This window comes from Squalius cephalus (assembly GCF_949319135.1).
Source record: "Squalius cephalus genome assembly, chromosome: 1".
In the NCBI taxonomy this organism is placed as follows: domain Eukaryota; kingdom Metazoa; phylum Chordata; class Actinopteri; order Cypriniformes; family Leuciscidae; genus Squalius; species Squalius cephalus.
The window spans coordinates 55266568-55284321 of record NC_137122.1 but is presented as its reverse complement, the minus strand read 5'-3'; the positions used below and the strand labels follow the sequence as shown (position 1 = coordinate 55284321).

Sequence of the window (17754 nt, the reverse complement as noted above, 5' to 3'; positions counted from 1 at the left end):
TTGTTGTTGTTTTTTACCACCGAGGGCCGGTGGTCTACGAAATTTCCCGGTAGATTTTTTGGTCCCACTCCGCCCCTGCCCATGTCTGTCACGGTTGTTGAATGCATTGTTTCCTTTTCGTCTCGTGTCTGTGTTTGTTTATGTGTGAGTGGGCGTTGTCCCGCTCACGTGTCTGTCAGCGCTCCAGCTGATAATCATTATCATCACCATCACTGTTCACAGCTGCAATTCATTCCCGTTCCCTTCATATACTCACACCATTCTCTGTTCCAGTGTCGGATTGTTTGTTTGAGGTCCCGTGGAGTTGCCGTCTCAGTGTTTCGTCTTGCCGTGTCTTCTTGCCGTTCGTGTTTTCCGTCACTGAGTTTTCACCGCACTCCAGCACCGGGAATTGGACTCTCACTTCACCGCACCAGCGCACCACAGACCATCTAGTCCCTGCACGAGCCTGAGTCGCCGCCCACCAGAGAATCTGTGACTGTGTTTGCTTCATCTGAGTTTAATAAACATAGTAACCTGCACTTGCTTCCAGTCTTGTTTCTACCATGACAGAACAATCCGACCCGACCATGGAAGCAGCAGGTGGCGCCGCGGCAACAATGGAGGACTTTGTTCGCGCAAGTATTCAGAGGATGGATGCACAGGACCGTCAACAAGGGGAAGCGGCGCGCGCGATTCAGGCTCTCGTCACGCAGGTGTCCGAGCTGACCCAGCGATTTCAACAGCTGCAACCTCCCGCTGCGCCAGCCGCACCGCCCGTCCCCCCCACACCACCGATGCCCGCCTCTCAGTCCGAGCCCCGCCTTCCGACTCCCGAGCCATACTCCGGTGAGCCTAACTTTTGCCGGCCGTTTTTGACTCGATGCGGTATGCATTTCGCACTCCAGCCCCGGACCTTCGAAAGAGAGGAGACTAAAGTGGCGTTTGTATTAACCTTACTGACCGGGAAAGCGGCACTGTGGGGGACGGCGGTGTGGGAAAACCAAGAGCCATGCTGTTCCTCGTTCCAGGACCTCTCTACAGAGATGAGACGGGTCTTCGACCGCGCGGTCGCGGGAAGAGAGGCTGCCAGGGTCTTGTCAGAATTACGCCAGGGGGAGCGTTCGGTTTCTGACTATGCCATCGAGTTCAAGACCCTGGCGGCCGAGTGTCGCTGGAACGAGGAAGCGCAGTGGGATAGGTTCCTGCATGGGCTGGCCGACCGCGTCCAGAGGGAGATCTACGCCCTGGACCTGCCCCCTTCACTGAACGGACTTATAGACCTGGCTCTGAGGGTGGACGCTCGACTAGCCCGGGTCGGACCACGCACTCTACCCAGCCTGCCTCATGGAGGGGTGGAACACCAGCGGTCCAGTGGCATGGACGCGGCCGGTCCCTCCGATCCCGAGCCCATGCAGGTGGGTCGAGCTCGGCTTTCCCGGGAGGAGAGGGAGAGGCGGAGGTCCCAAGGCCTTTGCCTGTACTGCGGGGGAGCGGGACATTTTGCAGTTAACTGCCCGGTAAAAGGTCAAGCCCGATAGTAAGCATGAGGCTACTATCGGGTGGGATCTCCGCCGAAAAGTCCTCATCTACATCCACCATCCTCCCGGTAAGACTTAGATGGTCTGTCCACGATCACCACTGCACCGCACTTGTGGACTCCGGGGCAGAAGGTAATTTTATGGATCGCACCTTTGCACTACAGTTTCAAGTCCCACTCAGAACACTTCCCCAAAGAATCACTGTACATGCACTCAATGGACAGTCACTACCAGCGATCTCCCAGACCACCGAGAACATCACGCTCATCACCTCAGGGAATCATGCAGAAATCATATCATTCTACATCATGGACTCCCATCACACCCCCATTGTCTTGGGCCACCCCTGGCTCAACCAACACAACCCTCGCATTGACTGGAAACGTAGAACTATATCAGCCTGGAGCACTGAATGTCATAGTTCGTGTCTTGTGTCTGCCTGTTCTGTTGTCTCTGTTTCTGTGTTGCAGGAGGAAGCAGTGGATTTATCAAACGTGCCCGCAGAGTACCGTGACCTGAGGGAAGTGTTCAGTAAGTCAAGGGCTGCTTCTCTCCCTCCGCACCGTCCCTACGACTGTGCTATAGATTTACTGCCAGGTAAGTCTCCGCCTAAAGGCAAGATTTATTCACTCTCGGTTCCGGAGAGGGAGGCTATGGAGAAATATATTTCTGATTCTCTAGCATCCGGGTTCATCCAACCTTCCTCATCTCCAGCGGGGGCGGGGTTCTTTTTTGTGGGGAAGAAGGACGGGTCGCTGCGACCTTGTATTGATTACCGGGGGTTGAACAACATCACGGTAAAGAATACTTATCCTTTGCCGTTGATGTCTTCAGCCTTCGAGAGGTTGCAGGGAGCGTCCATCTTCACAAAACTGGACTTACGTAATGCTTATCATTTGGTCCGTATCAGGAAGGGGGATGAATGGAAGACTGCTTTCAACACCCCTAGGGGGCACTTTGAATACTTGGTCATGCCTTTCGGTTTGTCCAACAGTCCCGCAGTCTTCCAAGCACTCGTTAATGACGTGCTGCGAGACATGATCGATCAGTTTATTTATGTTTACCTGGATGACATTCTGATTTTTTCCTCGTCTCTCCAGGAACACGTGCAGCACGTCCGACGAGTACTCCAAAGGTTGCTAGAGAATGGGCTTTTTGTCAAGGCGGAGAAATGCGCTTTTCATGCACAGTCGGTCCCTTTCTTAGGACACATCGTGTCGGCTGAGGGTATGCGTATGGATCCTGACAAAGTTAAGGCTGTGGTAGAGTGGCCAAACCCAGATTCCCGTAAGGCCCTACAGAGGTTTCTGGGGTTCGCCAACTTCTACCGGCGTTTTATTCGCAACTTTAGCCAACTAGCCGCACCTCTGACTGCCTTGACCTCCCCCAGAACTGCGTTCAGGTGGTCGGAAGCAGCCGAGACTGCTTTTTCCAACCTCAAGAGCCGCTTCGTTTCGGCTCCCATCTTAATCGCCCCTGATCCGTCACGCCAGTTTGTGGTGGAGGTCGACGCGTCAGAGGTGGGGGTAGGCGCAGTTCTTTCACAACGCTCTCCTTCAGACGACAAGATGCATCCATGCGCGTTTTTATCTCATCGCTTATCACCCGCTGAACGAAATTACGACATTGGCAACAGGGAGTTGTTGGCGGTCAAGTTAGCCTTGGAAGAGTGGCGCCACTGGTTAGAAGGGTCTGGGGTACCCTTTATCGTCTGGACCGATCATAAAAATCTGGAATACATTAGATCCGCCAAAAGGTTGAACTCCAGGCAGGCTCGGTGGGCACTTTTTTTCGGCCGTTTCGATTTTACCCTCTCATATCGTCCGGGTTCCAAAAACGTCAAACCCGATTCTTTGTCGCGTATTTTTGATCGATCCGAACACGCACCTACTCCCGAGCGTATTTTTTCAGAGACCCTAATTATCTCTACGCTCACATGGGAGGTCGAATCGAGAGTCAAGAAGGCTCTAGAAGGGGTAACGCCTCCGATCCGGTGCCCACCGAACCGCTTATTTGTGCCGGAGGAACTACGTCCAGACGTTATTCGGTGGGGTCATTGTTCTAGTCTAGCCTGTCATCCAGGAGTTAGTCGCACCCTCTATTTGGTCAAACAACGATTCTGGTGGCCGCTTATGGCTCGCGATGTTCACAATTTTGTTTTGGCTTGCTCAGTTTGCGCCATTGGCAAGTCGTCCAATCGACCCCCAGATGGGTTACTCCAACCGCTGTCGGTGCCTTCGAGACCCTGGTCCCATATCGCACTAGATTTTGTTACCGCCCTCCCACCCTCCCAGGGTAACACGGTAGTTTTAACCGTGGTGGACCGATTCTCGAAGGCAGCCCACTTTGTTCCCTTGCCCAAATTACCCTCAGCCAAGGAGACAGCGGTTGCAGTCGTTAATCACGTCTTTCGGTTACATGGCCTCCCGACAGACGTGGTGTCCGACAGGGGTCCCCAATTTGTGTCCAAATTTTGGCGAGAGTTTTGTAAGTTGCTGGGGGCGACGGTCAGCCTGTCTTCCGGGTTTCACCCCCAGAGCAATGGTCAAACTGAGAGAGCCAACCAAGACTTGGAGAGAACCTTGTGATGTACGGCTGCCAGGAATCCTTCCTCCTGGAGTCAACAACTGCCTATGGTGGAGTACGCCCACAATTCGTTGCCAGTGTCAGCTACGGGCCTATCTCCTTTTGAGTGTAGTATAGGATACCAGCCACCGGTTTTTCCTAGTCTGGAATCCGAAGTCGCGGTCCCCTCCGCTCACGCCTTCGTCCAGAGGTGTCACCACACATGGACGAGAGCCCGTGAGACTCTCCTCCGTGTGCGGGCGCGCACCAAGGCCAAAGCCGATCGCCACCGGTCTAGGCCTCCCGTATACGTCGTCGGTTCCAAAGTGTGGCTTTCTACCAAGAACATTCCGCTCCGCTCCGTATCTAATAAATTGGCTCCTAAATTCATTGGCCCGTTTTCTGTCACCAAGATTGTTAGTCCGGTGGCAGTCCGTCTCAACCTCCCTCCAGTGTACAGGAGAATTCATCCGGTATTCCACGTGTCCAAAATTAAGCCCGTTTTTTTTTCCCGTATTAATCCGCCTGCCCCGGTTCCCCCACCGCCGCGCCTCGTAGATGGGGAACCATCCTATTCGGTCCGTCGCATTCTGGACTCTAGGCGGAGGGGACGCGGATTCCAGTACCTGGTGGACTGGGAAGGTTACGGTCCGGAGGAGAGAAGTTGGGTTCCGGCTCGTGACATCCTGGATCACTCTCTTATCGATGATTACAATCGACAGGTAAGAGAGTCTGGGAACGCCAGGAGGCGTTCCTAGAGGAGGGGGTACTGTCACGGTTGTTGAATGCATTGTTTCCTTTTCGTCTCGTGTCTGTGTTTGTTTATGTGTGAGTGGGCGTTGTCCCGCTCACGTGTCTGTCAGCGCTCCAGCTGATAATCATTATCATCACCATCACTGTTCACAGCTGCAATTCATTCCCGTTCCCTTCATATACTCACACCATTCTCTGTTCCAGTGTCGGATTGTTTGTTTGAGGTCCCGTGGAGTTGCCGTCTCAGTGTTTCGTCTTGCCGTGTCTTCTTGCCGTTCGTGTTTTCCGTCACTGAGTTTTCACCGCACTCCAGCACCGGGAATTGGACTCTCACTTCACCGCACCAGCGCACCACAGACCATCTAGTCCCTGCACGAGCCTGAGTCGCCGCCCACCAGAGAATCTGTGACTGTGTTTGCTTCATCTGAGTTTAATAAACATAGTAACCTGCACTTGCTTCCAGTCTTGTTTCTACCATGACAATGTCTATGTGTCTGTTCACTGTTTGTCCATGTCTGTCTGTCTATGCTATGTGTCGTCTTCCATGTCTATGTGTCTGTTCACTGTCCTGATTGCCCACATGACTCAACGTTTGTCTTTGTCCACTCAACTTACTCCTTGTCGTTTGACTGTGTCGTCTTGCGTGTCAATGCTGCATGTGTCATGTGTTTCCATTCTGTCGTTACTATGTGTCATCTTCCATGTCTATGTGTCTATTAACTGTCTATGTCTATGTGATTGATTGCCCACATGACTCAACTTTTGTCTTTGTCAACTCAACTTACTCCTGTCATCTGGGTCCGTATTTTGATAGTTTGTTTTCCTATTTGAAATGAAATAAGCAGAAACGAGAAAACAGCCCCTCTATTCATTTTTTCGAAAAAACGAAAAAAAGAGATTTCGGCTTGATTTTTTGTTATTTAGTTCACAGGCTAAAAGCGATTTTTTATTTATTTTATTTTTTTATGGGTGTTATAAAATACCCATATTATAACAAATAGCCTAAATAAAATATATTTGGAAATTGTCCTTTAAAACGAAGGCTCATTTTGTGGTTCACAATTATTTGATTAAAAACAACAAAAACAATAAAACAAAGACAAAGTCACTTATATTAAACACTTTTTATTTATGTTTTTGTTAACAGAAGTTATCTTGCGCCTTTAATTTCCTCCGCTATATCATCCTGTCAACCATCTGTCATTCTCGCGGGTCGCGGCTATGATTACAGTTTCAGTAAAAATGTATTTCACCATCATCGGTACCCACCCTCAGCCGATTGCCATTACAGTATTTGCAATCACCATCCCGTGGCAAAACGGAGCACAGACTATTAATAATAATTTTATTATTAATAGGCTGTGCTCCGTTTTGCCTTCGGGTGAAAAATGTCGTCCTGTGTTCCGTCTTTTAAACTTCTCCTCAAACGTGCATGCAGTGTAAATAAAGCAGAACATCAATGAAATGATAGTAAAGTTAGTCCACGGCCACAGCCCCATGCTAATGGTACCGCCCACGGCGCAAATTACAAGACGAAAACTGGAAAAATAGAAAATCGGTTAGATTTCATTTATTCGAATGTTTGTTTCTGAAGTTACAATTTAGCAAAAGTAAAATTGAAAAAGGGGAGATAAAGGCAAATATCCATTGATAATGTACTGGGGGGAAAAAAACAAGAAAAATGAATGTCTGGTTTCAATTTTTCATTTTTGCATTTGCATTGTATGGTCTGAAAACTGAATTGTGAAGTGTTACACGGACCGGGTCCGTACTTTATCGTTCATTCATTATTCTATTTCGGAATGAAAGATGAAATTTAAAAAAGGGTGCAGCTTTATTTTTTGTTTAAAAGAAAAAAAGCAGAAATGGCTATATTTTGTTTACCAGATGTATTGTTGTCATCAAATAATAGTAGGGTATTAGAAAATTGGACGACATTTCCGATCGTTTTTTAATTTGTAATATTTATTTGTACGTTTATTGTATTTCATTTGACTGATCCTATCTTTACCCAGAAGTAAACAACACCGTCGTGCGAAGTCATAGATAGCCTATATGTCGGACATGTAACCTGCGCAAATTCAGCAGACAGTGAGGTTCGGGTTTGTTCCGATTAGAGCTCGTGAGCGGAGAGCGCATTTCTGAATATTCCGCTACGCTCAATCATTCCGTAGGGTCGCTTGCTCAACCCAGAATGGCCTGAGCCTGGTTCGAAAATATGTGGAATAACGGCTGCCTCCAACAACAACAAAAAAAATTCTAGTCCACTAGTAGTTGTTCATTTAAGCCATTCGTGGACAAATCGCCTCTTTATATTAATTTAATTAGCCTACTTAAATATGCTATATATATGATCGTTATGACGCATAAAGCTTGCCACAAATAACCGGTTAAAGTAATGATTATGAATGTGTCTAAATTAGCAAGGAGACATTTAATTTAATTGTTTATTAATAGGCCTATGTCACACTTCCTGCTTCCGGAACGCGGAGTAGGGATTCAGAACTTCCGGTCAATATTATTTCTCGATAAGGATTTAGATTATCAGCCATAATGTCTAAACTATCCGAGGTAGACTGACCACAAGCTATGAGGTTATGAAATGATTGCTCCTGTTGAAGCTATAAGTTCGTATGAAATCAGCCTTGTTTTAAAAAAAACATGTTTTATCCGCGATCTTATGAAAGAAAAACTACACTACCCACAATCCTAAGCGCAGTAGCAACGTCTGCTGATTGGTCCAACTCGCTGTTACCATAGAAACGTTTACCTTACCGGCGAATCTATAACAACAATGGCAGGCTATACCCGCAGCTGTTGTTGTAGTGTACCGGGTTGCTCTGCATCAGGACGTAGACAGCCATACCTCAGCTTTCACGCTTTCCCGAAGGACGAAACACTCCATAAGTCTTGGGTTAGATTAATAAGGAGGGATGAGGGGCCTTCTTTTAAGATTCTCCGGGGGAGCACTTTCGTTTGTAGTTTGCACTTTGAAAAGGAGAGCATCTACGTCTCGGAAAGTGGTCGGAATAGGCTTAAAGCCAATTCTATACCAACCCGGTTTCCCTGGAATAACTGGGGAGATAATCAGCCCCGTCGTCGGTCAGTTTTTGACCGTGTTGTACGCCTAGGAGTAGCGGAGGGCTTTCAGGCTGGTGCTGAGTCTGAGGTGGAGGAGGACGAACAGTCTGCCGTGCGCAATCACGAACCTGCCTCGGAACACAACTATACCCGCGCGGATGTGGACGCAGATATGCATGTAGTGGATGCTGCTGCTGAAACCATCAGGCTACTGGAAGCTAAAGTGAGGGATCTAGAAAGCCAACTAAGAGACCTGTCCTTTACTGCTACACTTAACATCAACAGGTACTGTGCAACGGACGATGAATTCCGATTCTATACCCGCTTTCCGTCTGAGAAAGTGTTTTGGTCATTTTGGAAATCCATCGCACCCTCAGCTTCCAGGTTAGTCTACTGGAGTAGAGCCCAGAGGACAACTGATGCCATGGCACTGGAGAAATCCAGCCCTAACAGGAGACTGCAACTGGTTGATGAACTCTTTCTCTACTGCTGTCGCGTTGCTGTTGGGATGAAAGAGAAGGTGATAGCAGACATATTTGGCATCAGCACCACCACTGTGAGCAGAGTCATCATCACATGGGCCAACTACCTGTTCCTTGTCTTGGGGTCAGAGCCAATTTGGATGACAAGGGAACGAGTGCAAGCAACAATGCCATTAAAGTATGCCCAGTACTGTCCCAACTTGCGAGTGATTCTAGATTGCACAGAAATCAGGTGTGAGGCACCATCATCACTCACCCTCCAGTCTGAAACATTTTCTAATTACAAGAACACCAACACCTTCAAAGGTCTGATTGGCATTGCCCCATGTGGAGTTATCACCTTCATCTCAAAGCTGTACACTGGTTCCATATCAGACAAAGAAATCACACAGCAGTCAGGAATCCTTCATCTACTTCAGCCTGGAGATGCATACATGGCTGACAAAGGCTTTGTCATTGACAAAATGCTTTCTCATGTTGGGGCCACCCTCATAATCCCCCCATTTAAAAGAGGCGCCAGGTTCAGCAGAGAGGACACCGAAAAAACCCAGAGTGTCGCCCGACTTAGTATCTTGGTGGAGAGGGCCATAAGAAGGATCAAAGAATATCATATCTGGGACAAGACCATTCCGTTGACCCTTTCAGGCTCTGTAAATCAGCTGTGGGCAACTTGTTGCTTAATGTCCAACTATCAAGGCCCTTTGGATGTGAAGGGTGATGTCCCAGTGTGACACATTAAAACAACTACAAACTGTTGAAAAGCACTCTCATCTTTAGTATGCTTTGTCATAATAATAAAATAGTTCAAATTTTATGAAATTCTTTAGATCGTTCACATGCAAAGAAATATTTGCATTCACACACACATGCTGTTGTTGACATTTATTTTTTTATTTTTCACAGAACAAGTCAGTGCAACATATGCACAACAAATGTATTGACAGTAAAAAACAGTGAACTGAAAAAGAAAACTGCAGAAAATATGTGCAGAAATGTTTTAAATAAATAAATAAAAATAAGTGTATGTGGTCATCAGTAATGATCTTTTTTCCAGTTCTTTTTCCAGAGCATACATTTTACAGAGAAAGGAATCACATGAATGGAAAAAAAAGAAATGTGAAAAGAAATTAAATGAATATGAAGTGTTTGAATTAATTCATATTGTGATTCACAGTGACTGAGTGATTGCGGTTCGCCTTTATTGCAGATTGTCCACGGCGATAAAAAAAAACAACAACAAAAAACAGTAGAGATTATTAGAGAGTTTTCACAGTGCTCCCAACTCAAATTTCTTTTTAAAGTAAAAAATACAATTTATAGAACATATGATATACTAAACTGAAATACTAGTTAAAGGGATACTTCAATTTAAAATGAAAATCATCATATACTCACCCTCATGTTGTTTCAAACCTGTATGAATTTCTTTCTTCTGCTGAACAGAAAGGAAGATATTTAGAAGAATATCAGTAACCAGACAGTTTCTGGTCTCATTGACTTCCATAGCAGGAAAAAATATATACTATGGAAGTCAATGAGACCAGAAACTGTCTGGTTACTGATATTCTTCTAAATATCTTCCTTTCTGTTCAGCAGAAGAAAGAAATTCATACAGGTTTGAAACAACATGAGGGTGAGTATATGATGACAGAATTTCAATTTTAAAGTGAAGTATCCCTTTAAGATTGTAAATGTGTGTGTGAGAAACAGAGAGATCCTACCATCACTGTTGACTTTATTTACTTGGCATTCAGGAGGTATGTGTCCATGTATGTGTTGAAATAAAACAGATCAAGTTTATCCTTCATTGCAGTTATTAAGGATTCATCATGCCAAACTCTTTTCACTGTCAGGTCACTTTTTGTTGATGTTATGAAATCACACCATGACAAACCAGTGATGGCTAACTGGCCTTGCACTTGGCAGTAATATTTGTGTGTTTTTTTTAGTTTGGCCTTACCATTAACAAACTTAACATGCTTGACTTCGGTTATACTGTCTACATTTGGACATTTCACCTCAGCTAAGCCAAAGGGGGGTGTTGTGGTGGGATCATACACCCTTGCATCAGGGCTAGCCCCAAGGTAAGACGCATTAGGGTGAACAACGAATCCACAAGGGTAGACATTGACATTAACCAGGTCACTGTACTGATTTAACACTTCTGGCTCGAGGTCAATACCCCTTTTCATAGCAGGAGTTTGCCGTACCCCCTTGATGATCCTCACTGCGAGAGCCTGAGCAGAGGACTCCCCTCTCAGGGTAAACACTTCACCAAATCTACTGGAAGTTAAACGGGGCAGCCGGACTTCCTTTCACATAGGATTCTCTGACTGCCCCCTTGTATGCTCTTCAATGAAACTAGCCAATTCAGAGGTGACTTCTAAACTATGCAAGTGATCAAACTGAAGGTAATTGGAAACAAACTGTAGGTGTTGTTTAAATGTATAGCCTAGCAAAGGGAGTTGTGGGAATGAGGGGGCTTCTGGGTGCTTAATGATTTCTTTGGATATTTCTGGGGGGCACTGATAAGACAGAACTGAACCTTGAGGGACTGGCCCAAACTTAGAGTCCACTAAAGTTAGTTCAGCCAGGTCACATACGATCTTGCATATTCCAGGTTGAGGTCGAAGGTCTCGCAGTTCATCTCCAACAGACAGCACCACAGGGTCAGGAAGGGGTCCTACGAAGACAAGTAACAGAAACTATTAATCATTAAATGTTTTACAAATGTCCTAATGAATAAAAAGATGGATTATACACCACTTACCTGCGTAGGCTCGATACAGTGTTGATTTGACACAACTGCGCCCAGGTGCCTTGGGTTTCCTCACCACAAGTTGGTCCGTGGGTTCCGGGCTAATCCCCTGGAGCAAAACCAAAAAAAAAAAAAAAAGGAAAACAATGCAGTCAAAAGTTTCAGAGATTATCAATATTTAAGCACACAAGTCATATTGTAAGTATACATCTATATACAGGTGAAACTCCAAAAAATGTGATGATTATGGCTTACAGCTTTTGAAAACCCCCAAATTAAAATCTCAGAAAATTAGAATTGTACATGAAATCAATAAAAAAAGGAATTTAAATATTCTTCTGAAAAGTATAACCATGCAAATGTATATGGCTATATATACTAAATATATTAGTTTCACCCTTTAATTTGAATTACTGAAATACATGAACTTTTGCCCAATATTAAAAAATTTTGAGTTTCACCTGTATACTTAAGACAGTGTTAGTCACATGTTTTAATACTAGAACTTCAAAAATTATAATTGAGTAGACTAAACAGGATGTTTGGCTAGACCTGAGGGATACACACAAACCTGTGTCCTTGGTCGGTGCCATGACTGAAGCTCACCGGTGCATGACAGAAGTGTTGGCACACATTTCTCCCCTGTGAAGCTGTAGTGGTGCGTCTGAAATAGGAGTGCAACCACATGATTGCATAACGCCTCTCCAGCAGCACATGAGCAGGTGCATCCATTTAACTGCACTGGTGTAACTGCACTCAGCACAATCTAGACATAGAGACCATATTTCAGGGAAACCCATAAACATCAGTGGACTTAAGAAAAATTAAGGAACAAATATGAGAACAGAGAATCTGCAACAGCAGATATATAACAAAATCTGCAACAGCAGACATGAAACAAAACGTTACTACCTGCAACAGCAGATCTGGAGAGAAAGAGTATTTTGAAACAGCAACAAGAAACAATAAAAATAAAAACATGCACACACTGAACATGCACCTGAACTTGTGCAGGTCTGTAACCATGCTCTATTTCATTAGGCGCTACATAGTACAAATTTGAGATGGGTCTATTGTATGAATCCCAAAATGTAAATCTGGTTTAAACAGATTTACATTTTAACGTGGTCAGGAAGGAAGTCCAAAGTGTAACGGTTCCATTGATGCACAAAAGACTACGAAAAGCGAGTTAAGCATGTTGTTTTGCATGGATAGAGCATGATTTCAGACTCAGGGCTGGGCATCCTAGCACTGTAACCTGCAGGGTTTGAGGCTCCTCGTTTTTCCTCATAGAACAGTAGCAGTTCGCCCTAACTGCCACTTCCATATTAACTAAATCTGACACTGCAGTAGGAGAGGAAAAATTATCACATAATATAGCAACATGTTTGGGCATTGGTAGCCTATGACAGCCACCCAGCCATATTTTCCCCCAAATAATAATTCTCAACTATGTTCTATCAGTAGCCTGGAGCTTACATTTATTCATTTAGCTGACGCTTTTATCCAAAGCGACTTACAATTGCTATATTAGCGATTATACTAATAGCTTATCTGACATGCTAGCGACATTTACATAACTTAGTGCCTAACGTTAGTTGTTACCTAGCTATGCTAAACAACATCTTGCGGCTCGTCAGGTAAAGTTTTTGGAGCCACTGAGAAACTAAATATGTATTCCTACCAATGATGTAAATCATATTTTTTCGATTAATTAAAAATGATGTTTTATCTGACACATGTGGTGACAATAATCTCATCCTCAACACGGAGAAGACGAAGGAAATGATAGTGGACATGAGAAAGGAGAGGAGTATGCATCAGCCACTGTTCATCCGGGAGCTTGAAGTGGAGAGGGTGAGCAATTTTAAATACTTGGGTGTCCACATTAGTGAGGACCTCACTTGGAAACCACACGTCACACAGCTGGTTAAGAAGGCCCAACAGCGGCTGTATTTTCTGAGGAGGCTGAGGAGGTTTGGCATGTCATCTAATATCCTCAACAACTTCTACAGTTGTGTTATCGAGAGTGTCCTGACTAATTGCATCACTGTGTGGTACGGCAGCACTACTGTCATGGACCGTAAACGCCTGCAGAGAGTGGTGAAGACTGCACAGAAGATTACCAGGACTCCATTGCCCTCTCTAGAGAGCATATACCACCGCAGGGTCATCAGGAGAGCTGCTTCCATCCTCAAAGACCCCTCCCATCCCCAGCACGGACTGTTCACACTTCTACCCTCAGGACGGAGGTATAGAAGTGTGAAATGCAGGACTTCAAGACTGAAGAACTCTTTTTTTCCTTCTGCCATTAGACTCCTAAACAGTTGATAGGAGTTTGCAACCATGGACATAATTTTATTGCTCTATTTAACTGCACTATCTCACTTTTATTGCTTTTATTAAGAAATTCACTATTAAGAAATTTTTCTTTTTGCTATTTTTATTTTTGTATGACATTGTATTTATTGTATTTATTTTATGACATTTAATGTGGACGGCAAAGTAAGAATTTCATTGTACAGGGAAACATGTTTTCTGTCTGTGCATATGACAATAAACTCTTTGACATTCATGTGCTAGCTATATAACGTTAAATACATGCATTCAAGCTAGCTAGCGACAGTGTGTCAGCGGCATTCAAACACTTAACTTACCTCTGTAATTGAAAATGAATTTCTCCCAGAAGAACTTGTACCCTTTCCTCAGTTTTGACGTTTCGACATGAGACTTTTCATTTACTATCCGAACCACATCGTCATATGTGACTTCAGGAAGGTTGCGGAGAGATTTGGTCCAGCGGTAAATATCGGACTCCGCCATTCTGAAAAGCTAACCGGAAGAGCCGTATCCCTACTAAAGGACTTACTTCCGGTCTTCAATTTTTCCGTGACATAGGCCTATTAACAGGTGTTTTCTGTTTCGCTGCAAAGATGAAGTTGACGATACGGACTCGCCATGAACGGCAGAGAGAAATGCACATTTCATATGAATTACATAATCAGAGAGTAGGTTGATAAAACATTGATCAAAATTAAGATACAATTTACACAAAACGAAAATCTTTTAAAAAGAGTTTTCTACAAAACAAAACTTAATGAAGTGGTCAAAATCATGTTTTACCAAAAACAGCACCGTTGCTAGGAGGGCGCGAGCGCCTCTGCCTCGCGAGTGGATGATAGCCCTGAAGACGCCTAGCAATGATATACCTTTAGTGGTAGTATACCTTTAGTTAAGATATTCCTTAAGAGTCTTAGTAGCGCGCTAAGAGACAACGTAACCTCAGCCCAGGTATGATGCAGAATGGAGATTCCAAAGCGCCCTTCTTTGGTCAGAACCATGGAGAGCGATCGCGGATAGGTCCGTCCTATGCACTGAAACTTTTAACTATGCAACAAAATATTTAAAGAGCATCAAGCTATTAAAATCTAGATTATGTATACGCACAGATAATATAACAGTAGGCTATAGCCTATTAGTCAATATTTGTTTTATTTGGTTAAACAGTGATTGGATAACGTTTATAATTTAACGTTTTTAATTTAAGGCCCACCCACAATTGGTCTGGCCCATCCAAAACTGGAATCCTGACGCGAATGAGGCGAATTGACTAACACAGATTTATAATGCATCTGTCTTTTCTATCATTTCACTGTATTACTTTAACAGCAGCAAAAAACTGTTTCTACTGTGATGGTTTAACTTTGCAATCAATCCGTGGTTCAGCAGAGGCTGATATATGACAATAGATGACATTGCGGCTAATTTATCTGATCCTGTCCATTAGCTTTGATCCATGTACGGCTTTTCAGAATGTCACCAAGTACAAATATTTATGTAATATTTCAGCGCGAAAACTCTAGCTAGCTAGCTGGGAATAATGAAAAGGGTCCAGAGCAGCAGCATCATATTTTACAGGACCGTCACACACACACAAAAAAAAACAAAAAAAACAAAAACAAACAAAAAAAAACACTAAAACTGCAAATGAGAATGTTACTACAGGTACGATGGACGGCAACTCCCAACTTCAGCAGAACTCACAGTCCCAGGTTGACTCAAATGAACAAGGACCACAGTGTTGGGAAAGATAAGCTATTAGAGTAAAAATATTGCGTTAGGCTACTTAAATAAGAAAAAAGAATGTACAATTCCTGCAAATGCAGTGATGAAGTTCATGTTCTCATGATTTATTTTTATGACTAAAAATGTTTCAAAACATCCCCCCCCCCCCCCCTGTTTTTTCTCAAATCGCACCCTGTGTTATATATATATATATATAGGCTAGCCTATAAGTAGCGATAGTTCATTCTAAGTTTACTCAAGTGGAAGAATGCACAGCAAAAACTCCAGTGTTAAATTAACACTCCTGGGAGTGTATATGAGTCCACACTCAAAAGTGTAAAGTGTTAAAATATGAGTGTTAAATTAACACTCAAGAGTGTTAAAGTTAATGAGATAATTAAGTGATTAGTTTAGTGATGATTGAGCATTATTGAAGACACCTGATGTTAACAAGCAGAATCACTGAAGGAGGAAATCACTAATTGTAAGTTACCATTAAGGTGATGGGTGTTTGCTTTAGTTGGGCTCTTGACACTTATATGTTTACTTTAAATTTTGCTCGTCTGCTGTTATTGATTTATAACAGTCAGATGAACAAAGAGACAATGTGATCTGATGGTGTTGGTTATGTTTTGACATAATCATGTTGTGATCCGTAAAACAAAACTTATTGAGATGGCTTAACTTGTTAATTACAGCAGCTCTGTGATACTACAGTATATGATTTTCAGTATTTTTCATATAATCCAAAAATATTTCATAACCATTGTTCTGATCAAAAGACTTTCAAATGAATTTATTTAGAAACACAGACATCAATAATCAGCCTGTGAATCTCAACAATGGTGACAATAATAAAGCATGTTGCAGTGGCTACCACCAATCACAACTCATTAATGGCTCCCATCATGCATTGCGGTATGAATAAATTATGATCTGAATTGTCTGTGTAATTTACTTTTCCTAATTGAATATTCTGCTCGTCACCATTGTTGAGATGCATAGACTGAATCGTTACGTCTGTGTGTGCCTAAAAGAAAGATTTTTTTTTTTTTAAAAACAACTTTTAAGAAATCCTTTGTATTATATCTAAAATTCTGGATATTTATGCAGATTCATAGTTATGCTGTAATCAACAACATAAATCTAAGTCAGAAATAAGGATCAATTATTTCTGTTCAGTGATCAATTTCAAATGATGATTGTCATAATATAACCAACACCATCAAATCCCTTTTTCTCTTTGTTCATCGGGCAGTTATAAGATACAACAGCCAAACAAAATCTAAAGTAAATGTATAAGGGTCAAGAGCCCGACTAAAGCAAACACCCATCACCATAACGCTGGCTTACAATTGTGATTTTCTCCTTCAGTGATTCTGCTTGTTAACATCAGGTGTCTTCAATAATGATCAATCATTACTAAATTAATCACTTAATTAGCTCATTAACTTTAACACTCTTGAGTGTTAATTTAACACTCATATTTTAGCACTTTACACTCTTGAGTGTGGACTCATATACACTCCCAGGAGTGTTAATTTAACACTGGAGTTTTTGCTGTGTGTGACTAATAAACTTAGGCCTACTAACATTATGCATTATATTTTGAAAAAGAAGTAGATTATCTTAATATCAAAACCTTACATTTTCTCTGGACTCAATGATAAATACATGTCTGACCGTGTCGGACATAAATAGGTTAGGCTACATGTCCGACATATAGGCTATCTATGACTTCGCACGACGGTGTAATTTACTTCCGGGTAAAGATAGGATCAATCAAATGAAATACAATAAACGTACAAATAAATATTACAAATTAAAAAACGATCGGAAATGTCGTCCAATTTTCTAATACTATTATTTGATGACAACAATACATTTGGAAAACAAAATATAGCCATTTCTGCTTTTTTTTCTTTTAAACAAAAAATAAAGCTGCACCCTTTTTTAAATTTCATCTTTCATTCCGAAATAGAATAATGAATGAACGAAAAAGTACACGGACCTGTGGGCAATCAATCACATAGACATAGACAGTTAATAGACACATAGACATGGAAGAAGACAGGGAAACGACGCATAGTAACGATGCATAGCATAGACATGGAAGACGACACATAGTAACGACAGAGGGAAACGACGCATAGCAACGACACATAGCAACGACAGAATGGAAACACATGACACATGCAGCATTGACACGCAAGACGACACAGTCAAACGACAAGGACAGATGACAGGAGTAAGTTGAGTGGACAAAGACAAAAGTTGAGTCATGTGGGCAATCACGACAGTGAACAGACACATAGACATGGAAGACGACACATAGCATAGACAGACAGACATAGACATAGACAGTGAACAGACACATAAACATGGAAGACGACACATAGCATAGATAGACAGCATGTCGACACAATTTTGGCACAAATGGAACCCCATAGGATTTGACATTTACGGTCGCTGCTGAGAATGGAGATCGCTGGATGTGGATGAAGGGCTGAATTTGGATCTGTTTCTTGCT

The 17754-nt window shown here is 43.1% G+C and overlaps 2 protein-coding genes across 2 annotated transcripts in view; both read left to right on the top strand.

Moving 5' to 3' along the window:
- Positions 1 to 17754, top strand: part of mcrip1 (MAPK regulated corepressor interacting protein 1) — a 362891-nt gene that overhangs the window by 26955 nt on the left and 318182 nt on the right. The window lies entirely within an intron of this gene.
- LOC307166337 (uncharacterized protein) overlaps positions 12957 to 17754 on the top strand; it is a gene marked incomplete at both ends in the record, with an annotated part of 60468 nt that continues 55670 nt past the window's right edge. Inside the window, one exon of the mRNA XM_079884636.1 lies at positions 12957 to 13411. Coding sequence (XP_079740762.1) covers positions 12957 to 13411 — 455 coding nt within the window. The remainder of the gene's footprint in view (positions 13412 to 17754) is intronic.